The following is a 25126-nucleotide window of genomic DNA, read 5'->3' on the forward strand; positions in this document are numbered from 1 at the left end:
CATTACAGCTCTGCTCCCACCCACCTCCTTTGTGTTGTTATTGGCAAAGGGTTGCACCTATACTACATTTCTGCATGTTATAGGCTCAACAATACAGTACACACATACTATTTTATACAATTGCTTTTTGAATCAGTTTAGGAAAGAAAGGAGAAAAAATATGCATTTATAGTGTCTTTTATAATGACACGATTACTTTTACTGGGGCTGTTTATGTGGACTTGCATTTCTATCTGAAATCACTTGCTTTCAGTTGGAAGAACTTCCTTTAGTATTTCTTGCTAGGCAGGACTGCTAGCAACAAACTTCCTGTTTTTATTTGGAAAAGTATGTATTTCATTTTTGAATAATATTTTTGCTGGATCTAGGATTCCCGATTGATAGTTTTATTTCTTTGAGCACTTTGAGTGTTGTCCCTGCTTTTTGACCTCTATTGTTTCTTCTGAGAAATTGGTCATCTTACTGAAGTTCCTGTGTAAATAATGCGGCATCTTTCACTTGCTACTTCCAAGATGTTCTGTCTTTGATTTCAGCATGTTTACTATGATGTGCCTGTAGGTCCCTTTGTGCTTATCCTGCTTGGAGTTCCTTGAGCTTCACGGATGTTTTTCAATAAACTTGGGAAGTTTTCAGCCATATTTCTTTGAACATTTTTTCTTTTTCTCTTCTCCTTCTGGTACTACCATTATGCACACATTGGTGTACCTAATGGTATATTACATTTTTCTGAGGCTTTGTACATTTTTCATCATTCTTATTCTTCTCTGCTCTTTGGATAGCATCATCTCTATCAGTCTATCTGTAAGTTGGTTGACCCTTCTTCCCTTTCAAATCTGCTGAGCCCATCTAAATTTTTAAATGTTATTATACTTTCCAAATTTTTTTTACCATTTATTTATTTTTGAGAGACAGAGCACCAGCTGGGTAGGGGCAGAGAGAGGGAGAAACAGAATCTGAAGCAGGCTCCTGGCTCTGAGCTGTCAGCACAGAGCCCAATGCAGGGCTTGAACCCATGAACTGTGAGATCATGACCTGAGCCAAAGTCGGATGCTTAACTGACTGAGCCACCCAGGCACTCCTGTTATTGTACTTTTTAACTCCATGAACTTAATCCCTGCAACTTGGAGCTGGAGGGAATGAGAAATGCTGGTCACATACTCCTCCCAGTGAGATACTGTACCCTTTGGGAACAGACGAAGGGAGCCCTGTCTTCGTGGCTAAATCCACCTGGATTACAGCATCTGTCATCACAGTGAGGTGGGAAAAGGCAGGGAAGAAATGGGTTGTGGCTCAAGAGTCACAGACTCTTGCTGTTCTTACCAAGATCTAGTTGATTTTCTTGACTGTGTCTTCATTTGCAGTATGTCCTTAGGACTATTTCCAGAAACATTAATCGATCTGGCAGGGGAGGGGGGCTCTCTTGATATTTTGTCCAGTTATAGTTGCTTTCTGGATAGCAGGTCCATGGACTCCCTAACACTGTCATTCTGGAAGTCTAAAAGGTATTTTAATGCTGGAAAACTTGACTGTACTTTATGACACTAAGAGAGATATTTAAAGGAGAAAAACAGATCAGTAGATGCAGAAAAAGCATTTAATAAAATTCAGCACTGGATTTAGGACTGGAAAGGGCATTTTCTTAACCTGATAAAGACCATGTGCTAGAAAATAACAGCAATTGCATATTTAATGGTAAAACTTTAGAAGTTTGTCTTTGATGTCAGGAAAAAGACAAAGATGCCAATGGTTGTCACCTACATTATCAGGTTACCATATTGGAAGTATTTAAAGTATATAAGAATTGGAATGGAAGAATCACAATTGTCATTATTTGCAGTTGACACAATTGTTACACACACAATTTAGAGACTAATTAGTAAAATAGTTTAGCAGGGTTGCTACATACACACCACTATATGAAATCAACAGTATTCTTATCAACTAGAAAATGTCTTTCTAATGTTATTTATTGTAGCAACCAAAACTATAGGATAATTAGAAATAAATGTAAGATGTATATGATCTTATTGTAAGTGAAAGACCCGGTGGAATTAGGTCTTCATAATAAATATGTATTAAAAATGCCCTATTTAAAATATGGAACTAGGAACTAAGGCATTTTTGGAGATGAGGGAAATCATTCTATCATATACAATAACCAATTATAAAGCTACAATGATTAAAACAGTGGGTTATTGGCAAAGTTAGATAGGTGGACCAATTTAACAGAAGCCCAGAAATATTCCCATAGTTACATGAAAATTGGATATAATCATAGCGACAGCCTCACAAATCAGGAAAGGATGAGCTATTTTTTTTAAACGTGCTAGAAAAATAACTATCCGTATGGAATTTACAAGACAATTTATGAGAATGCAATAATGACATCAGGTTAGGAAAGGGATCCTCAAATAAGGAAAAATATGTAAAGACTGAATTTGACTACACTTAAATTTAAAACTTCTGTATGATAAATGGTATCATAAGGAAAGTAGATACATGAATGTTGATTCTCCAAATTTTTATGTAAGAAAGATCTCCAACGAAAACTAAAAATCTATATAATACCTAGGAATAAGCCTAAATGAAAAGTGGCAAGATCTTTATGAAGAAAGTTATTAAAATTTTATCCAAGAATATAAGAAACTTAATAATTAACAAAATGAGACCTATCATGATCCTAATGGGAAAATTTGTATTAATTTGAAGAAGTCTATTATCCTCAAGTCAATAAACTAATGCAATCCCAATCAAAAGAACAATACAATCTCAGTGACATTATAAACTGATTCTAAGACTCACCTGGAACAGGAAATATACAAGATGACAATGGGAGCAGAGGCAGGGAGGACTAGGAACTTGCCTATAGAAAGCAAAACATAGTACAAAATCAAATGATAGTGAAGAGTGTGGTTGGTAGAATAGACATCTAGATCCATTCTCCTTGAAAAGACAACTTAGCATATGATAAACCTGGCATTTCAAATGGGTGGAGAAAAGAATGAACGGAGAAAAGAATGAACAGAGAAAAGAACGAAGAATGAAAAAGTTCAATTAATAGTTGGGGCAATTGCCTCTTCATTTTTCTTTGGGGGGAGGGACCCTGAAAGATTAGTAACCAATTGTAAAACTAGACCAACATATGAACAAGCAACACTCAAGAGAATCTACAAATGGCCAAAAAACATGGAAATCTTGTTTCCAATTGGTTTTCAGGGAAATTCAAGCTCAAACAAGGTGTTTTCAAACACAAGACTTGTTAAAAACAAAACAAACATCCCAAGATTGATGCTACCTACTGTTGGCAAGGGTGTGGAGAATGGGGTCCTTTCATGGATGGAGTATAAACGGAAGGAAGCAGTTTCACTATATCCATTAAAATTAAAATCTATGTAATTTTTAAAAAAATTTTGAGAGACAGTGTAGGTCAGGGAGAGGGGCAGAGGTAGAGAGTGAGAATCTTTTTTTTTTTTTTAATATTTATTTCTTTTTCGGAGATAGAGCACAAGCAGGGGAGGGGCAGAGAGAGAGGGAGACACAGAATCTGAAGCAGGCTCCAGGCTCTGAGCTGTCAGCACAGAGCCCAATGCGGGGCTTGAACTCACGAACTGCGAGATCATGACCCAGGCCAAAGTCAGATAACTGCGCCTAACTGAGCCACCCAGGCGCCCCGAATCTTAAGCAGGCTCCATGCTCAGTGCAGAACCCAATCCAGAACTCAATCCCACGACCTTGGGATCACCCGACTGACTGAGCCACCCAGGCACCCTGAAAAAAATCTAAGTTTTAAACCAGCAGTTCCATGAAGGTAAAGCCATAATTGTAGGGATGAAAAGATATCTTGCATATAATGTTCAATGAAAAGCTAGCTGCAAAAAGGATGACATAATCCCATCTACATAGATCACATATCTAAAACAAAACTGGAGGCTGTAATAAACAGACTATAAAAGGCAGCGGTTAAATCAGGAATTTATTTTATTCTTAAGGAACAGGTAAAAAGAAAGCAGTTCAAGGCTGGCAGGCCAGCTTTTCCAGCCTCAACACACGACCTATGTCGATCCCATGTCACTGCTTAAGGTCCCCCGGACGTCTCGGCAAGAAGAGTGTACACCAGTCCCTTATTTAAGGGCCCGATCTGGAAGTTCTGCTCATATCCCATTGCCCAGTCACAGGCCCACACTTAACTATAAGGGAGGCCGGGAAGTCAAGTCTGCAGCTGAGTAGTCACGTACCCAGGTAAAACTCAGGAAATCTTGTCAGTAAAGGAAAAGGGGAAAACGCACATGAGAGCAGCAGTCTCTGCCATGGGTATTTATAAATGCCTGGGACACAGTCTGGAAGAATACACACGACATACAGTACTTATCTCTGGGACAGGAGCAAGAACAGTGAGGAGACAAAGTATTGCCTGAAATTTTTTACACAGTGATAGTATATTCATGTATAAATTAAGGAAGTTTTAAAATTACAGAAAATTTTATAGCTTGATACCAATATAACATGTTAAATACATTAAACCTATCTACATTGTACAAAGCCTTTAAAGTTCCAAAAAGTAGATTTTATCTAAATGAATAAGTTACTATTATTAAAATCATGACACTTAGAGCATCGTCCTCTAAGCCTGTCCACCTGGGAGGCATGGTGACAGTGTTCATAGATGTCACACTGAGACACAGGCAGAGCAGCGACCTGCCCGAGGTCCCAGCATACCAGTGGTAGTGCTGAGACAAGAACTGGAGTGAGGACCACCCTGCTTTGACTGCATCATCCCTTTTGATAGCATTTTCTACTTGACAAGAAGGCTGCAACTTCTCTTGCTCAGCAGAGTTCAGATCTCAGACAAGAAAGATAGAATGAACTAAATTCAAAGAACAAGGGGGAAGTAGTTTTCTTATAGGCTGATTATTACAAAATTAAATAAAAAAAAAGAACTTCCCAGTTCTTCCCTGAACTTCCCAGGGAGTTTTAACTCCCTTCTGAGCCCAATTCTCAAGTTCAGGATTTATTGAGCTGTTTAAAAATCCCATCTATGACTTCTAGATGAAGACAGCAGACTAAAGAAAATAATAGCATCTTCTTCCTCTAACATATAAATCACTCTAAAAACAGAATAAGATGAATAAGACAGATTTTTTTTTTTTTTAAAAAGCAGAAAATCCTAGCGGGAATGACTCTCTGCCATCTCCTGTCTACGGGTAGGGATGCCTGGGCCCAGGCTATCAAACAGAACCTCAGACCAGAGAGGTAAAATGCAAATCCTCCAACCAGGGCTGTGTGGTGCCCAGCAGAGGCTCTCCCGGACCCCCAACCCAAGTCCTTTCCCTTCCCTCTGCGTCACAGGGAAGAACATACAGATATGGGCAGAGCGGCTCTCTTGCAGCAGAAGCAAGATGTAAAGAAATGGCATAGAGGAAGGCAAGCCTGATACAGAAAAGGCAGACAGGAAATATAGCAGGCCAGAGAAAACAAATCCAAGAAACAAACTGCACTGTGACCGCTCTAGAAGAAATGCAAGCAATACAACGAACTTAAGAAAACAAGATTTCAGAGCTGAGATGATAAAACAAAGGGCAGGAAACGAGAAAATCAAGGCTAAGAAAACAGAGGATCAGAACAACACCATCACAACGGCCAGGAAACAGCTACAAAGCAAACCTCTGGAGCAGGAGAGTCACAGCAAATGCAAAGCACAAAGACAGATGAAAACCGCTGGACAGAAGATAACACACAAGGGGAACGACGGTGCCTAACACAAAGTAATCAGCATCCTCAGAAAGCAAACAACAAATAAAATAAAAAATGCTCCAAGTTACCGCTCGGCATGTGAACAGAGGGAGCAGTCCGCCACGGTGGTCACTACACAGTAATCATGGTATATCGGCTGTGGTCTGGAATGACATTTGCGTGCACGTGTATGTTGGTGGTTTCATTTGTACTTACTTTTGGTTCTGCTTAAAGTTTTGTGTATTTTTTTAAGATAACACATTTTATATTCCTAAAAGACAGTCCCCATAGGGGGGAAGAAGATGCACTTGGCTTAAAGTAAAGCCAACATAAGCTTAGTAACACTACAACCTTCTGCAAGTATAGGTCTTATTTATTACCAAGCTATTTCATGCTTTACTAATGAAAATGCCTGCTGATTTAACAGTATCTTAAAAGGAAGACTATGAGACAGATATATTCATAAGACACCAAATCTCATTTTTCATGGGTAACAAATAAGTTTAAATGTTTAAAACCTATGCCCCCAAAATAAGTATCTGTTACCAGATATTGATGAACTAATTTATTGAACAGGTCTGAATGAATATAAGACATGTTTTTAGCACCAATAAAAGAATTCTTGAGATTTCTGGTCTACAAACATCTAAACGAGCAGTAATGTGCTCCCCGACAGCATCTTTTGGGTAGAGGAACAAATGCGATCCAAAGATTAACTCAGTCCCTGATTTTATAACATAATTCATAGTGCCAAAATGAAAATATCAACCCAAGTATTTTTAAAACTTTTAAGTTTTGGAGATGAATGTCTTCTTCCTTGAAATTTTAAATTATGAGGTAGATATCATTCAAAGTAAACATCAAATGCAGCCAACTTCTGTTGACAAACATGATTATTAGTTATAGGATTAATAACCAGAAATTTCCATTAGGAAAAGTCAACTGAAAGTTTAGAAAGTAATGTCAGCAGTATTCTGGCTTGAGTTTCCAAATTCCTTCACCACTAGAAGTCCTATGAAAAGTGCACAGATTTCTCAATAGTTCTCGAAAGACACAAGACTGTGAGGCTGATAACTTGCACTCGAACTCCTGCAGGATCTCCCGAGTGCTGGCCTGGCCATCAACACGGGCCTGAAAAGCAATGAAGTTTCTCATTTCCACCAGCAGATCATCGTGTTCCGTGGTGGCAGATGGCGGAGCAGATGCCTCTTGGTGCGCACTGTCACTTTCCAGTCGCTCTGGCAGAATCAGGTGGTTCCTAGCTCTCATTTTAGCCAACAGTGAAGACGAAGGGAGGGCCCCGGGTGAAAACTCTGCATCTTCCACTTTTCCACTGAAGTGCTCAGAAGCATTATCCTTTCCATCCTTTCTCGTGACGCCGTCCTGGAGAAAGAAGACCACTGCAGTGATATGCCAGCTTCTAATTCACGCTCCTACTACTTCCCCCAAAACACTGAGGAGCCATAAGCAAATACTAGAGCCCAGGGTAGTGAGGCTGACAGGAAAGAATGAGATGGCATCGAACAAAAAGGGGCAGGGGGCATGTCAAGCACTGAAACCCACCCACCATTATATACCATTTTTTTAAAAACCCAATTCCCCCAAACTACACTCTTCACTCCATCCCTTTCTGTGTGGTGAGAGGACGGGGATGGGCAGGGGGCAGGGGTTGCAGCCTCCCTTCGGTGGGAAAGCCGGCTCTAGGAGGTACGGGTTGTGTAGACTTTTCCTGCCCTTCCTCGCAAGCCCACCCTGATCCAGGCACCGTGGGCTAAGAACAATCGTAGAGCTGCACTTCCTTCTCTTCACTTTTAAATCTTTTGACTCTTTCCTACTTTACACCTCATGTGAGTTTCCCTAGAGCAACAACACAAATCTAACCTTTTTCACATCCCTATTGCTAAAAGAACAGAACATGGAAAGTCAAAGAAACGTTCTCTGTTCTACACGTGTTCCTATTAATCTAAAATAGGAGTCTGAGGGGTGCCTGGGTGGCTCAGTCGGTTGAGCATCAACCCAACTTCAGTTCAGGTCATGATCTCACAGTTTGTGAGTTCGAGCCCCGCGTCGGGCTTGGTGGTGACAGCTCAGAGCCTTGAGCCTGCTTCGGATCCTGTGTCTCCCTCTCTCTCTGTGCCTCCCCCACTCATGCTGTATCTCTCTCTCAAAAATAAACATTAAAAAAAATTTTTTTTTTTTTTTTAAGTTTGAAACAGGAGTCTGAACTTGGGGAGTTTTCAACTTTTATCAGTAACATAACCCTTAACTAGCAAAGACCAAAGAGAGCACTGAATGATAGAGTCTGGTCCAGTCTTTACTCAGTGAAGCACTCAGGGCATCCGGGGGTTACAGGACAGGGAGAGATGGGCACAAGGTTCTAGTGGCTAGTAAATTACAAACAACATCCCAGGCAGTTTTCTCAACATTCACGTTAGAGGGTAGGGCTCTCCAGAACTGGTACGTCACCACCGAACGGAGCAGGCTGCAGGGGCAGCAACTCCCACATCCTCTATCCCTGTGTTAACTTTCTGAGGGCAAAACAGAGATTCTGCTGTAGATTTGGGTTAAAGACTGTCTTTTACAAAGTTGGCTGGTCCTTTCAGTTTCACATGAAAGTGCTTCATTAATCAGAGCATACAACACAGATACTGGGGGCCATTATGCCAGCGATTTTCTTCACATCTGAATCAGGTTAAATTTTCACAGCAGTTCTATCAATTAAGACTCACACACGAAAAGCAGACAGGCTATCATATTACCTGGCATTTCTCCTTTGAAGATGTTGAAGAAGGATGCTGCAGAGAGAAGTTGGAATTCCTTTTCTGACCAAATCTACTCCTAAATAAGGAAAAGAGCCACAGTAGATGAAATGTTTGCTCCTGTGGTCTTAGAGATGAAAATGCCCTTCCAAAACTTAATCTTTTGCTGGAAAATTTTCTTCTTCATGGTTACTCTTTCATAACCATGATGCTCATCCCCTTCAGTCTTTCTACGTTGCTCTCCTGGGAAGTCACAGCTGCATCTCAAGTAAGAACCACTCAGTATCTTGTTCAACAAGTGATGGCAACTACCCACAAATTCCAGGTAGAAAGATTATTCTGAACAAATGAACCGAATAGCATAGTAGTTACTGATTGCTGAACACTGGCTAATCATCTTAAGTTTAGTTATTATTCTGTATCTCTTATTTTTAACAACATCTCTTGAACAAAACAGATCATGCCGCCTTCCCTGAAAACTCAGCTTTGGAAGGCAGAAGACAGTGTGAGGAAGAAAGTAAGACTATAAATGTTTTTCCCCAAGTCATGCAAATCTGGTTGACCCAACCCCTCCCTGCAAGACTTTCTACCACGCCTGCCCTGGCTTTATTCCTGGCCTAGGCGGTTTGGCCACCTCACATGCATGGGAGAGCAGCAATCTCTTACTTTACTCCTGCTGGTGCACCAGAAACCCCCCGATGGCCTGTCCAGGTGGGAACACCGGACACTGCTCCCAGACACCGTTGACGAGAGAGCCTCAGCGCTTTCAGGGCGTCCTGGGCCACTCGGTTGGCCTCTGCCTCCACCAGCACATAATCTGGATTGGCCCCATCTATGATGGCATCATGTTTCATGACACTGTGCACACCAACTAGCAAGAACAAAGGAAACAGTAATGTGTTATTCCGGTTTGTACACAATATGTTTTCTTCTATATTGGCTAGTCTTGTTGTGGGTGGAGGAAAAACAATGAACATTTTTAGCTGCCATTTGCCAAGTTGACTATCATGACCCAGGAACTTTATAAATGCTGTTGCTAGTCACCTTCATCACCACCCTACAAGGTATGTGGGGATTACTAATGACCCTCAACATATCTGCTACCTGGAAATTTTTAAAACCGTCTATTAATTCTTTACTGAAGGGAAAAATGTAAAAATATAAGCCAGAATTATAGAGTTTCTAAAAACTAATGATCATGAAAATGCCACTTATCAGCAGAATTTAATGAAGTTATCAGTGGTAAATTCATAGCCTTAAGTATTTATGTATCAATAAAAATGAAAGAATAAAAATGAATTAATTTCTTTTTTTATTTTAAAAAAGCATTTTTCTCTTTTTGAGTTAGAGAGAACCCTTGGGCTTGTCCCCTACATGCACAGACGAGGTGGGGAGGGGCAGAGGGACAGGGAGAGAGAAAATCTTAAGCAGGCTCTACGCCCAGCACAGAGCCTGACTCAGGGCTTGATCTCACAATTGTGAGATCATGACCTGAGCCAAAATCAAGTCACACACTTAACTGACTGAGCCACCCAGGCGCCCCAAATGAATTAACAAATTTCTAAGTCAGTCTTATAAAAATTAAGCCAAAAAAACTCACCAAAACGCAAAAAAAAAAAAAAAAAAAAAAGGAAGCATGAGGAAGAAAATAATAAAGATAAAAGCAAAAATTAATGAGGTAGAGAACGATAGACCTAATTAATAAATCAAAATGCTGATTTAAAAAAAAAAATCACAAACCAACCACTAGCTTAACCTGACCGAAAAAAAAGTGTGGCAGAAATCTACAAAATTAGAAATGACAAGGGAGCAACTGTCTTGAAACAGAAGCAAGTTTCTAAAAAATTACAATAACGTTTTCAATGCCTCTATGCAAATAAACTTGAAAACTAAACAAAAGAGATCATTTCCTAGGAAAACAGACCAGTAAATGGAAAAGAAATAGAAGGTAGGAGGCCCAGAGGGTTTCCTTCTGAAATGCCATACAGAAACCTGCCCTCCCGAATTGAGACCCACAAACGGTGATCTCTGGTCACTCGGGGCCATCACACTGTGAACGCGATGACTGCAGAGGCCTGAACAAGACAACATTCCCAGGGATGACTACGCTGTGCAGGACTGCCTGTCCTCCCTGGTCCTGAGCAACTGTGGAATCTGCTTTCCTGCTTGTTCTCCCTCGATATTAGTGATCAGCTTTCCCACTTCCAGAGTGCCTGCCTCTGGCCACGTCCCTGCCTCTCCCCTATGACGGTTACTTTAATCTCCTGTGCTGGAAAATGACATAAATACAGCATGTCCAGGAACTTCCTATTAGTGTTCAGGTCACACAAATCTACTTAAAGCACTGCACCCCTCCTGTATGTGGTTGTAAGTCAAGTACTGTTGTTCCCCAAAGGTTCAATTTCTTTGAGGTCTTCAGAAAAGAGAGGTGAATAAGATTTTCAAAATGTCACTATATTCCAAATCTGAATTTTAGAAGAAAAACTACTTCCAGCTGAGAGCCCATTTGGCCCTGTGAGTAAAGGCTGCTACTGCTACAAAGAGCCTACCCATCTTCTGTTCCTAGCACACCTGTGGCACATTCAGCAAAAAGATTACCTGACTTTTTGAAAAGCTTTTCCAAGACATAATCGTCATTGCTCTGTGGGCTGGCCTCATTCTCATTTTCACTGTCTTGCTTCTGGTACCGCCTTTTCTTCACTAGGTGTGGAATTCGAGTTCCTTCAAACTTGGCATCTCTGCGATGCTTAGAGTCCTTAGGCTTTTGCTTCAGCCTGCGATGGTGCTCCAGGGTCTCTTCTTCTGGTGCACTATGTTTTGTTTTAGACTTGTGCTTATAAAAATTATTTTCCGTTTGCTTATTCTCCCGAAGAGGGTCTGTTGGAGCCTGGCAGCTTTCTCTTTTGTCAGAAAGACCGTGTTTTTCATGGATGCTTTCTTCACTAGACAGTCCATCCATTTTGCTGATTCCTGGAGAATCTGAACATTCCCCATGTCCACTAATCACTGATGACTCCTCTGGTCTAGACACTGCACTCGTCTCTTCTCCAGGCCCATCACCACCAGTCAGATCTCTAGGCGTTCGAGGGGCATCTTTCAAAGGATCAGATGTTACTTGATCAGATGTTACTGCATTTACTTCAGCTCCTGTTGCTGTAGACTTCTCTTCAGATGATGTGGCATCATTTGCAGATGCGTTAGAATCAGGGCACTTTTTGCACATTGAAACATTAGGGTCTGTTCCAAAGGCTGGCAGAAGTTTTCTTTTTAAAAGGCGTTTGGGAGTCTGAACATCTGAACCAGTTCCTATAAAGGGGAAAAGCACACTCAAGTTACACTACATAATTCTGCCGTGATTTATTACTCTAAGTTAAGTTACTTTATGTAATACCTGCAAAAATAGCACTTGTTTCAGTGCTCTGGGATGCATCGGGGCTTGTCAGAGTGAACAGCTCATAAAGATCGTTGGACTTGAAAAATCGCCTTTGCTTCGGATCTTTCAGCACTCTATTTGTCAAAAACTGCTTGAAAATTTGTCTAAAAAGATAAAAATTAAACTCATATAAAACAATGCTTAGCCGTGCCTCAAAATCCTAATTATAAAACTATGACTGATATGATAACTGCAGCTGAACAAATATCTAAATAATACCCAAACTTCTTGCCTTGGAAAATTACAATTCAGAAAGTACATAAAACATTGGATGGTCTCCCATGTTTTATAGAATCTGAAATACAAAGAATATCATATTATTTATACCCAGTGAGCTTTTTCAACCTCCAAGATTCATCACATGTCAGACAACACTTTTCTATATGTAATCATGTGATTCACAGCCTCTCTGAGATGGAAGGAGTCAGCTTCCTGGCAGGTCCCCTGCCCTGCCCTCTTCAGGACCCTTCCATGATGGCATTCAGGAAACTCTCTTAACTGAGCTTTGTACTTGAAGCCGTCTCACCCACTTCCGCCTGCTGATTCACACTCTATGCTGAAGCTCCACACCATCATCACCCCTGCCCAGACGTCCCCACAAAGCAGTCCTGCCCCTATCACCCAGGCTACAACATGTCTCTCTAAAAGGAAGCTCTCCCTCACAGGACTCAGCTCATCTCCAGCCCTCTCAGAATAAGGACTTGAGGGGGCACCTGGGTAGCTCAGTCAGTTAAGCGTCCAACTTCAGTTCAGGTCATGATCTCACGGTTCATGAGTTCGAGCCCCACGTTGGGCTCTGTGCTGACAGCTCGGAGCCTGGAGCCTGGAGCCTGCTTCAGATTCTGTGTCTCCCTCTCTCTCTGCCCTTCCCCCAGTCACACTCTGTCTCTCTCTCTCTCTCTCAAAAATAAACATTAAAAAAATTACAAAAAAAAAGAATAAGGACTTGAAGAACACATACCTATCTGGCAGTAACCCAGTGCAGGGTAGAAAGCAGGGAGCCTTGCTTTAAGAGCTGGGATACAGTTTGAGAATAAAGTCTTCAGCAGAGGAGGGGGGAGAAGGTGGCAGTATCTCCACCCCACTGTTAAAGCGACCTTTGCCCAAACCCCTACTCATTGTAGAGAGAGATGGAAAAAGAAACAGGTATCCTGGTCAACCTGTCTCTCAGGGGCATCTGAACCAGGCTACCCCACGCTGATCACACCTGCATGTTATGTGAAAATTTCAGTATGTATTTCAACTCTGTCACTTCTTAAAATTTTTGAAAAAAGATGGTACACTATAGTAGATAGGTACGTTTCTCTTAAATAACAGTTAACATGAAGTTTACACATAAGCAGTCCTTGATGTTTAATAAGGTACGAAGACATTCAGGTTCAAAGACTTTTACTTTTTTTTTTTTTAATATTAAGTAAACTCCATCCCCAATGTGGGGCTTGAACCCATGAACCCGAGATCAAGAGTCGCATGCTCTACTGACAGCCACCCAGGCACCCCAAAGACATTTTCTAAAAACTCAAAATAAGCCATCTGAGCTTACTTTAATAAGAAAAAATACAAAACCAAAACAACAACCAAAAAAACCCCCAAAACCCTCACATATCCTTTAAGTTACAGCAACTGTTGCTCTAAGATGAAAAGACTTTTAAAGCAATACATGAAAAAAATTCCCAGCTCCAAGCCCTGGAGGCATACTTCTAGATCTACATCCTGCACACGCCACAGCGGGGAGAGCAGTCTCCAGTCAAGGAGCGAGCAGCCATCTGTACTGACCGGTGGTAAATCTTTTCTTCGATGGTGCCTGCAGTCAGCAGCCTGTACACCGTCACTTGCTTCTTCTGGCCGATCCTCCAGGCTCGCTCCCGGGCCTGCAGCAGAGAGATGCATGGTAACAAGCACCCTTCCCAATGACAAGCACTTACCAAAAGAAAAGAGAGACAGCCGGTTGCTTCCTTCCCCTGCCAAAGCTAAAATTTTGGCTACTGATGCTAAAATATATATAAGGCCTATTAAGGAAGATAAATAGGCAGGTGACAAAGGCAGACGGAGCCATCTCCACCTGAAAAACAATGTGTGTAACTTTGCACTCTCTCTCTGTACCCTAGGTGTAGCGATGAATGTTACAGATAAACTGCTGGAGACTCTTCCTGTCCGTGAGGCCAGACGGTATCTTCCTCCACGCTGAAGACTGGGCAACAACCAAGATGTCAGCTCCATGCAGAAGCTGACAGGGGCGCCGAAGGACACTCCCAAGTGCTGGCCACTCACCTGTATGCCACTAATACACTCCCTTACCTGTGTGTCTGTACTTGGGTTCCAGTCGGGATCATAGATGATGACTCTGTTTGCCCCCGTCAGGTTGACTCCTATGCCACCCACCCGAGTGGTCAGAAGAAACACAAATATAGATGTGTCCTAGAGGTAAGATGTGCAACTTTTAGCATGCTCATTTAAGACTAGTTACAGCCCTTCACCTCTGTCTTTACATACTCTACACATGGAAACCTGGTGTCTCCCCCAATACAAAAAATGGGTTATGTCCTGGAGACCATGGGTCAGTCAAGATCTCATCCCACAACTCCTACTTTTAGTATCAATTATATTAGAAATATCTCAGAGTTGGCTTTTCAAGAAGGAATACACATTTTTTGTTTAGACACACAAACATACACAAAATACAGAAATGCACAGAGTTTAAAGCAGTAAGTCTGTCCCTACCCACTGCCTATTCCCCATGTATGCATGGCTCAGGTGAGTGAAGCTATTCTCCTTCCTTCCTCTGCACGGAGTAGCACTACTTGGTTTTACTGTTATATACACTGGTTACCTCGTTATATCTTGTAATCAGTGGTTGTCTTGAAGCTATTGCAGTGGTACCATCCATCTTGAGGTAAGAATACTTTTGGGCTCTAAGGAATACTTCAAGTATGTCCAACATCTGTTTGGGAGAGGGGGGAGGGGAAAAGAGTTTAAAAATCAAAAATACACTTGCAGTGAGTACTCTCACATTTCTCTAAACAGTCAAACCTTCCCCAACAGGCTTAAATTAAAAGGGGCTTCTTGCTCTGAGGCAGATAAATATAATACTTACTACAAGAGTATTTTTGGTATTTCTCTACTATTAATTCTTCTCAGTTTTGTAAAGAGCAGGACATCTATTTGAGTTCAGACCCAAACCTACCCACACCCTAGAATCACATGGTAAACCTTTTTTTTTTTTTTTAATTTTTTAATGTTTATTTTTGACAGAGAGAGACAGAGCATGAGTGGGGGAGGGGCAGAGAGAGAGGGGGAGACAGAATCTGAAGCAGGCTCCAGGCTCGGAGCTGTCAGCACAAAGCCCGACGAGGGGCTTGAACTCACGGATCGCGAGATCATGACCTGAGCCGAAGTCAGACACTCAATTGACTGAGCCACCCAGGCGCCCCTTTGGTAAACCTTTTTAAAAAGCTAACTTCTAGGCACCAACTCTAGAGAAAGATCCAAGCTCCCAAAGAGATCTGTAGGCTTTCCACCTTAGTATCAGGGGGTGAATTTACTTTTAAAATCATTATTTTAAATTACATCTCATTTTTAAAATTACTGGTTGTTAAGTCTTAAAGAATTGTTGTTTCTTGTATGAGGTCTGTATACTCACTTGTCTTGACTGCGAAAAGAGCAATACTCGTTGACCTTGTTTGTGCCATATTTTCAACAAGGACTCAACTACTATCATTTTCCCAGAACGTTTCCAGTATCCAAACTGATCTTCTTCTAGTTCATCATCTGGAATACCTCTGAGATTCTTGGGGCCTCCAGAAAAGAGATCAGGGTGGTTGCAGATTTTTCTTAGGGCTACAAGTCCAGAGAAAATCTATGGTATAAAAGAATTACGTGCATTTGGATTATCCCACTTAAATAACATTCGCTTGGAAAGGGAGGGAAGGATGATATTCAGTATGTAACACAGATTAAAAAGGAATTCTTCACCAGTTTCTTAGCTTCCTCCACATCCACAGCATATTAGGAGCTGGAAGAAATCAACCTTCATTCATCTTCTATCTTGCTAAGGTAAGTAAGTTCTCTAGAAACAAAAACATCCTATTGGACTGAACATCTACTGGTCATATTTAATTTACTGATGATTTATTTTCTCTCACTAGAAAAAAAGGTATGCAGTTCACAGCATATAAAAACTGACTCATCTTTTATGTGAATAAAAAAATGCCCATCTAAATTTGGAGAAATCAGGCAGGTGACTGAACAAATGCATTTAAATAGTACTAAGTACACCTCACTGAAAGTTCTGCAGTTGAACATGAGTCAGAGGTTGAAGTTCCATTTACTTTTAACTTTTTTTTTTTAATGTTTATTTAGTTTTGAGAGAGAGAGACACAGAGTACGAACAGGGGAGGGGCAGAGAGAGAAGGAAACACACAATCTGAAGCGGGGTCCAGGCTCTGAACTGTCAGCACAGAGCCCGACACAGGGCTCAAACCCACGAACCATGAGCTCATGACCTGAGCCAAAGTTTAGACGCTTAACCGACTGAGCCACCCAGGCGCCCCAAGTTCCATTTGCTTTTATATTAGAATATCAGAAAACGTGTCTGCCTGGAAAATATGCAAATGGGAAAGACATGAGGGTGGTTCATTCAGCAGAAGGGCGTAAGAAGAGACCAGGAGTGCCTGCCCTCCAGGCTCCCAGCAGAAGGGCATCCTTCACAGCTTTCTGAGTATGACTCAAATCAAGCTCAGGAGTATAAAAGCTCAAGTAGAAAAAGATGAACCATAAGTGAAGTCAACAATGGTAGTTTTAACTAGCAAACAACAGTTAAACAAAATAAACAATAAAAAAATCTGAACAAATCAGGAACATTGTCAAAATTCCTCCAGTCATCTGTAACTCCCCGTCTGCCTCTAGATCTGTGCTTCCAATACAGTGGTCACAAGCCACAGAGGGCTACTATGCACACACAGTGTGGCTAGTGCAGGGGCACCTGGGTGGCTCAGTGGGTTGAGCATTCAACTCTTGGCTTCAACTCAGGTCATGATCTCGTGGTTTCATGGGTTCAAGTCCCACATCGGGCTCTGTGCTGGCAGTGCAGAGCCTGCTTGGGATCCTCTCTCTCTTTCTGCCCCTTCCTGATTTGCACTCTCTCTCTCAAAAATAAATTAATCAAAAAAATAATAAAGCATGGTAGTCCAAATTGAGATGTGCTGCAAATGTAAAATATCCAATTTTAAAGATGTAGTTTTAAAAAAAGGTAAAATATTTCATTAATAATTTAAAATGTTTATGTATTAAAATGACATTTTAGATACATACATCAGGTTAAATAAAATTCATTATCAAAATTGATTTCACTTCCTTTTACCTTTTTTAATGTGACTAGGACAATTTAAAATCCCATATGCAGCTGGCATTGTGTACCTACGGGTTGGTGCTAATCTAGACCACCTACGGCTTCCCAATTCAGAGGCACACGAAGCTAAGTTAAGGGACGATTTTGGAGAGACGAATAAATGTGAATGATTGAAGAACCTCCCATAGATGCCAAAGACAGATGAAGTAAGAAACTGTGCGCTGAAAGAACTGAAATGACTTCATCTGGAAGAAACAGCACGCAGACAGTACAGGACACGGGCAGCCCGTCACCCATTCTCATCTCTTTGCAGGGAAGTGTGTTTCGGAGAGTAAGGTGCTTGCCACTCAGCTGTACCTCCCAGGAGGACAGACCAAAGACTAAGGAAGTTTTATGTGTCAAATAAACAAAACACAATTCACACTTTAGGACACTGAAGCACAATGAAATTGAACAGTTTATATGGACCTTCAAACTAAATGCTGATTATAAAGCCACTATGCTTATTGAATAGACCTTTACCCCCATCTACTGCTGAGTACTGCCAGTAACTAAAATGTTATCACTCACACAAACATTTATAATCCTAATTCTTCCTTCATGCACCTGCTAACCCCAGCAGTCCAGGGCCATTTCCCTGCTTTCTGCAAAGGACCAGACATCCCTGCAGGACTCACCACTACAGACCCTGTGTCTAGCACTACTCTTCTGGACCACGAGACATGGGGCTCAAGTGTAACCGTGCTGCAATACAGGCAAAAGGAAGCATGCTCAAATGGAACTGTATGTTCTCTTACTTCTGGAAGGGCTTTGAATTAAGTGACGGTGCACACCCGAATGTTTCTAAGAGGTAACCATGAACCCTTGACTAGTCCTAGTTTCCTTTCCTCCCCTGCTTCCCTGCTCCACAATTCATTTCTCTACTTTCCATTATTTAGCTGACCTGCATATCTCCATTAAGAATTCTGTAAACTTCTTTGGAATCAATAAAATTTTGGTAGACTTTAAGTTGCTCCTCTGTAAGACGGCAAAATAGGACCTATAGGGGAGAAAAAAAAGAGAATTTTTTTTTAAAAACTATGAAAATAATTAAAATATCAACAAAATTTTCCAATTAAAAAAGCACAACACATACAATTTTAACAATGTACCTCTTATTTTAAAAAGCCAAAATTGTGCCACATCTCAAGCTGAACAAAAACATAGTCACCCCTTTACATCAGCCCCTCCATTTCTGTCATCCATCCACCTCCAGATTCCTACCCACTCTCCCAACAGTCCCTGAAGACTGGCTTCCTCTCCACAACAAAGTTCAGGGACAGGTGCACAGAGCCTCCTGCATCCTAGCCTCCAAGAGTTCAGACCATGTCACCACCTGTGCCCCGCTCCCACCTTCACTTCTGTAGACCTGGCCAGGGACCCTACCCTCACCTGACTTGTTCCCTTTCCTGGAGATGGAAGCACAGGTCCATAAGTTTACCAGACTCGCCCACTCTCCCAACCCAACGGTGCCTGTTACTCCATGCCAGAACATTCCTAGATTTTCTGCCTCTCAATCCTCCTTTTTCCACGTCCACTGCCGCCACCTCATGGCTTGACACTATTCCTTAGTCATTAAAACAAGACATTCTCCTTCAGCTACCCCTTTGCCACCCACTATGTCTGCCTTGTAAACTTTCAAATGAAGACTGACTCAACCACCTGCCTTCTCTAATCCTTTCTGGTAAAGTACTGAGCACTGCTGAAGAACACTACCCATCGGGGCAGTGTCCTGCCACTCCTGCTCCTGGTATCCAGGGGAAGTCTCTATGCACTCCCCACTTAGCACCTTCTATAAACCTAGAACAACTGTGACAACACTCCGCATTCTCCCCAAGCCTCCCACCTACCCACCTTTGTTACCCACCTTTGTCTCAACCTCTACTTAAAAGCAATCAAACGGATAAAACATCAAAAATAGAAACTGAAGCTATCAGTCATGATTCCCTGACTTTCACTTCCTAAAATTCATCTACTTTATCCACCTCACCTGGTTTTCCTTTATCCTCAGAACAGCTTCCTATTTGCAATCGGGGCAACCCTTTGACCTTCACACTGGATCTGAAAACCCTCTCCTCTTCCTTAGGACAGTGCTCCCACCACCTTACACTTTCCAAAATCTGAGGGGGAAAACTCCCTGAATGGATTATGTACAATCACCATCCCCACTTCCTCTCCTGGACCCAGCACAAGCCTGGAGCACATCCACCAGGAAACTGCCGTGGATGAGGTCACTAATAACTTCCTGGAAGCCGGCCACACAGGGACCCTAGACCTCATGATCCATTTCCCCTACCCTACGTCCTGCCTTTCTACGTAGGCCTCCTATCCTCCTGGCTAGTCCCTCCTGATACCCTCTCCACAACACTGCAGCTTTTCTCTTCTCGTTCTGTGCATGGGCCTCAGGCAAACTCATCCCTGCTTGTAACTTTCACCCCTTCCCTGCTCAGAGGTCACAACTACATCCCAGCCTAGAACTCTCCTCAGAACCCAAGACTCATTTATAATTGCCTTTTAAGCAGGCAGATATTTCGTGGGTGCTTCAAACGACCCGAATTAAACTCGTCAGCTGTCTCCTCCATGTTCTGTCCTTTGAAGCCTCTGGCAGCAGATCCATCCCATCAACTACACAGGAAACCCCTCCTTGGTTCAGACTCATCTTTCCCCTCAGACTCTATAAGGACCGGCTAACTCATCCCTGTGCCTCCATTTTCCTTCTCCTCCAATGCGTTCATATGTTGCCTGAGTAATCTTTCTAAAATATGAACCTGAGTATATGTAATTCCTGATTTCTTAAACTCATATTTCAGTCCTTTGAATACAAAGGCAACAGGGAAAAGCATTTCCTGTTAATTACAAAGTTAACTGAACAAATTATTCACCAGATGCTTCATGTACGCAAATCACTGTTTTAGGTGTTACGTGGCATTTTAAGATGGGTAAGACAAAGTCCCAACCTCAAGGAATTCTAGTCAAGAGCCTCGTGGGATCTTAAAACTCCTGTGTGTAGGTTTGCTGGAGTGTGGGATGGGTGGATGCAGTGGGGTGGAAAACCTCCAGGAAGAGGGAACGTCCAAGCACATGGAAAGACAAGTGGCTCATGTTTAGAAAACAAGAAGTGATTTGCTTTGGCTACTACATGGAATATAAAAAAGACACATTCTGGGACTCCACAGCAAAAATAAATTGGTGCAAATAAGCTAAATCAGGTATTCTTGATGGGAAGAGGGACACTGAAGATAACTGGCAGGAAGATGAGCCTTGGAAAAACTAATCCAGCAACACTATGCAATACCGAGGAGAGTGCCAATCAATGGTGGGAAACAAGACAGACACTGGCTGCATTAATTTAGGAGGATGTAGAGCAAAGAAGTGAAAGCATGAAAAAGGACAAATAAAACAGCACAGCAACTGGTGGATTTGGAATTAGACAAAGAACAGAGCATTGTGGCCTGAGACACTGGTGGGAAAGAGAGACCTGCAAGGGGAATGCTAAGATCAAGGGCTGAGTTTGGAAATAAGTCTGGGGGAAGGGAAGAGGCAGGGATAGAAAAGCCTTGGTGACAGATCTCCAAGATCTTTTATATTTTCAACACTGAGAATCTACAGTGTACTTACTTTCAAAAGAAGGTGTGGTCATTGGTGGAGATAACAGACCACCAGGATGGCCTTTAAAAGGATGCCCTTTTTACAACCTAAGTCAGATGACATCATTCCTTGGCTCAGTATCTCCCTGTGAACCACCTCCTCCCTCACAGTAAAATCCAGTCTTCAGCATGACCAGCAGGCCCTGTTGATCTAGCCAGCCATCTGACTTCTCCCTCTGACCACTGTCATCCTTCTTCCTGCCCTCAGGCCACAATGCCTTCCTTGAAGGTACCAACGCCCTTCCACTTCCATCTACCTAAAATGCTCTTCTTCCAAAAACTCCATGATTCACTCCTTCACCTTCTTTAGGCCTCTGTTAAATGTCCGTTTACCAGAGAGGAGACTGCTAGCCATCCCTTACAAGAAGCCCCCTTCCCCAAATCCTCGCCCTTACTCACCCCATCCCCCTTACCCTGCTCATTTTTTCCTCCACACTACTGCTGCCTGCCATGTGACATATTTACCTATGACTATCTCCCCTCCTCAAGAATGAATGTGAGTTCCATGAGAGTGAGCGTTTGCTCTGTTCATTGCTATCTCCCAGGAATGTGACTGGCACCTACTATGATTTGTGGCAAGAATGAGTTGGGGCTTGAGGAAAATAGAGAAGTTTACAAGTGCAGCTGCAGGAATATGTGTGTTAATAAGCAAAAGAGCAAAGCCTGTGGACAGAGGAAGAGTCCTGCCGAGGGCAGATGACACAGCAGGCTCACCTGTCACATACAGATGTATACAAACATAAAGCAGCAGCCTGGCAGCACCAGCGACCACACCTGTTAGCCTCGCCAACTTTGTGCATGAAAAGTAAACAGAGAGGTACACCCACGCTTCAGAAATGTTTTGGTAACTCCTCGATTTACAGACCTGTTCATTTTTATCTGGCAAAGAAAGGCTCATTTTGACATCTGACTTCATTCTCCGCAGTAGGTATGGATTTATGGTATCTCGTAAGACACATGCACATTTATAAGCAGTTTTAACCTTTAATAAGAGAAAAAGGTAAACAATTACTTATGTTTAAGAAATACATTTGTTCTTACCTCTCAACTGATTCCCATGTTTAAAACAAAATTTTTTAATGACCTCTGGTTGTATAAAAGTGGCTGGAAATGGCTGGAAAACGGTTTGGAAAAATTAGGATAAGCTCCATATATTCCATTAGGTAGCAGATTTCATAAGATCTCATCAGTAAAAAAAACTGACTAATCAAATTTACAAAAAAGAACTGGTAATTCTGTGCCCTATTTCTCCTCCATACTTTGCTTTAATTATTATTATATAGTTAGACCTTAAAGTAGAGATCGGTTTGGTTCTCGACTACCCTCTAGGGAAAAAACAGCTTTCAAATGAATCTCTGTTTATAATCTTGCATTCTCCAAAAGCAACAAAGAAACTGCTGCCCTGCAAGACTGAAGATCAAAAGCTAACTCTGGGGGAAAGCTGCAGCAATGGGAGCAACCAGATAATAAGCTGAGATTACTGCCCACTGGGGACTTAGGAGAGTAAGTTCAAGAAAAGCCCTATGATCCCAGAAATAAAAGGTCACTCTAGCCTAAGACAGAGCATATGGTTCTGTAATGGAGCATAGCCACATGAGATGGGTATTAACTATATGTAGAAAAACAAAGACCCACAGCTCGGGAAACACTCCCTCTGCAATTCACTTAAAGGCAAACAACGAATTCAATAAATTATTGATACCTGGAAAAATCTAAATAGGCTTAACAACCTAGTAAGGAGGACTATTTAATGAAACAAGAAAAATTCCAAACAAAGTTTAAATTTAACAGAGTTAGCTGCAAAATGAAGGGCAATAAAAAGAGTATGACTGTGTAATACATACAGAAAAACTCATGTTAAAAAGTAACATGTAAAAAACATTTTAAAAGACCCTAAGAACACCTTACTCAAGTCTGTAGACATGTTATGTGCATGTATGTGTGTGTATCTTGTGTGTATGGGCATATATAAATATAAAAACAGGATTTACTTGGAATAGTAGACAATAAACAAACAAGTTCAATAAACAACTTTTAATTACAGGTAACCTTATAAATGTATCATTCAGACACTGATAAAAATTACCCTGAAGATGATGATCAGGAACATATTATTGTTTGTAATACAGAGATGATAAATTTCAAAATTTAACATGACATTATAGTCCCACCAAGGAAGCAAGTGCACGGTTTAAATTCTTCCTAAAAATATATACATTATGTTAAGGAAACTGTCCCCACATCCCCACCTCTACCCACATTTCTGATCTCCAGGAGCATGGGTGAGTGGATGATGATTCAGGAAAACCAGGGCTGTGCTGGTGGGTCGCCTGGCTACTCATTCCCACTCTTTCTTCTGTCTGCCCACCCCTCTGGAGAGTTCTCCTTCCCCCACTCCTCCCTGCTCCTGGCCTACTGTGGTGAACTCACAGGGGTCAGACCTCAGAGTGGCTGGGGATGGGTCTGTTTTTCATACCCAACTCTCTTCAAAGATCTAAAGCTCTGGAATGGGGTGGAGATGGGAAAGCAAGGAACACCAAGAAACCCAATTTTAGCCTGGATGTCAAGCCATGTTCTCAGTGCAACTTTCCTAGGCTATCCTGTGCTTCATGCAATAAAGCTGATTCTATATTTACTCCCCCTCTGCCTCTCTGTCTCTCTGTGAATAAACATACATGGTGGGGATCCAACTGTATTTCTCTTAACTATCCCTCCCAACTCTCTAGTACCATGGAAAATGGAGACCTAGCTGAGCACGCCCGTGCTTCCTTCCTACTCCTGTCAAGGTGGAGTGATCATCACTCCCCAGTTCTGCCTGTTCCAGAGCTGAGTGACCTTAGGCCAGTCACCAAACCACCGAGTCTCAATAACCTTGAGCAAGAAATGAGGAGGTTCTTTTCAGTTCTAAAATCCCCGCACAAGCTTATTAACATGCAAATCCAAGAAGCAGTCCATATTCTTGGCAGTTAATGTTCTTCTCCCTCACCTTCCTCAGCCTAGCATAATCCTCTCTCCCAGGGAGCCTTTCTTGACTCCCACAAGCTCTGATATTGCATTATCTCCCCTGATCACAGTCCTCATTACCCTGTACTACGATCATCTGTTTATCACGTTCCCACTGTGCACCCACCACTGGAGTGGATACTATTCAAGGTAAGGTTCTGGTTGCCAGCCACTTCTCATCATTTTAGCCCCAGCCTGACACAATAAATTATCTGCTGACAGACTATCTTCTTGGGATTCAGTAATTGATGGCAACCATGGACGTATAAAAGCAAATGTAAAAACAACACCTCTGCTCCCAAGGACCTCATAACCAAAAAAGAGAAAAAAAGAGAAGTACACAAACTTCTGAAACAAGGCCTTCAAAGAAGAAACAAGACCATGTTTACAGGTCTCAAAGTCTCTCCCCATAAGTGATTTATTAATTCCGAAGGAAGTGGTTAACTTCAAAGAGTTTAGAGATCTGGTAAATACCACCTTACCCAAGTAATCAGACCACCACCACCAACTACAACCACCACCAATGAAGGGACAGACCAACAGCATGAGCCTCCAGATGTGAAGAACTGAGAAACGCAAGTCACAGAGAATGTGAGACAAACCCAAAGTGAGGCACTTTCTACAAAACAACAGGCCTATAGTCTTTAAAATTATCAAAGTCATGAAAGGCACAACAAAAACAGAGGAACTGTTGCAGATTAAAGGAGGACTAAGCAGGGAAAGTACTGGAACAACTGGCAACATGTGAATGACTACACCTCAGAATTATACCAGTGTTGAATTTCCTTCTGATTTTGATGTTTTTACTGTGGCTATGTTCTTAGGAAATACACCTTGAAGGATCTGGAGGAAAAGGGCATAATGTCTGCAACTTGCTCTCAGATGATTCACACAAATCAGTATAAATTTGCATGCACATGTACAGAGAGATGGGGAAGAGAGAAGGAAAGACCTAACAAAGGTGGCAAAATGTCAGCAAATGCTAACAAGTGGTGAATCTAGTGAAGAGTATAACAGTTCTTTTTACAATTCTTGCAACTTTCTGTTAAGTTTGAAATTATTTCAAAGTAAAAATTTGTTAAGAGAATGGTATAAATGATGGACAACAAGAACTCAGTGGAGGAAGAAGGCTCTTATAAAAGTTAGTTATAAGTCATTCCATCTCAAA

General features: G+C 41.7%; 1 protein-coding gene across 2 annotated transcripts in view; it reads right to left on the reverse strand.

Moving 5' to 3' along the window:
* Window positions 1–3960: 3960 nt before the first annotated feature.
* Window positions 3961–25126, reverse strand: part of ERCC6 (ERCC excision repair 6, chromatin remodeling factor) — a 78577-nt gene continuing 57411 nt past the window's right edge. Inside the window, exons 11-21 of one of the 2 annotated variants that reach the window (XM_058697004.1) lie at window positions 21821–21937; window positions 18213–18308; window positions 15563–15778; window positions 14753–14863; window positions 14221–14340; window positions 13699–13793; window positions 11881–12026; window positions 11088–11795; window positions 9156–9360; window positions 8490–8568; window positions 3961–7113 (exon numbers count right to left, since the gene is read on the reverse strand). In XM_058697004.1, coding sequence (XP_058552987.1) covers window positions 6694–7113; window positions 8490–8568; window positions 9156–9360; window positions 11088–11795; window positions 11881–12026; window positions 13699–13793; window positions 14221–14340; window positions 14753–14863; window positions 15563–15778; window positions 18213–18308; window positions 21821–21937 — 2313 coding nt within the window. In that variant the 3' untranslated portion in view covers window positions 3961–6693. Of the gene's footprint in view, window positions 7114–8489; window positions 8829–9155; window positions 9361–11087; window positions 11796–11880; window positions 12027–13698; window positions 13794–14220; window positions 14341–14752; window positions 14864–15562; window positions 15779–18212; window positions 18309–21820; window positions 21938–25126 lie in introns of both variants that reach the window. The other variant, XR_009252389.1, reaches the window with a different exon arrangement.

The sequence above is a fragment of the Neofelis nebulosa genome, chromosome 13, assembly GCF_028018385.1.
Source record: "Neofelis nebulosa isolate mNeoNeb1 chromosome 13, mNeoNeb1.pri, whole genome shotgun sequence".
Classification (NCBI taxonomy): domain Eukaryota; kingdom Metazoa; phylum Chordata; class Mammalia; order Carnivora; family Felidae; genus Neofelis; species Neofelis nebulosa.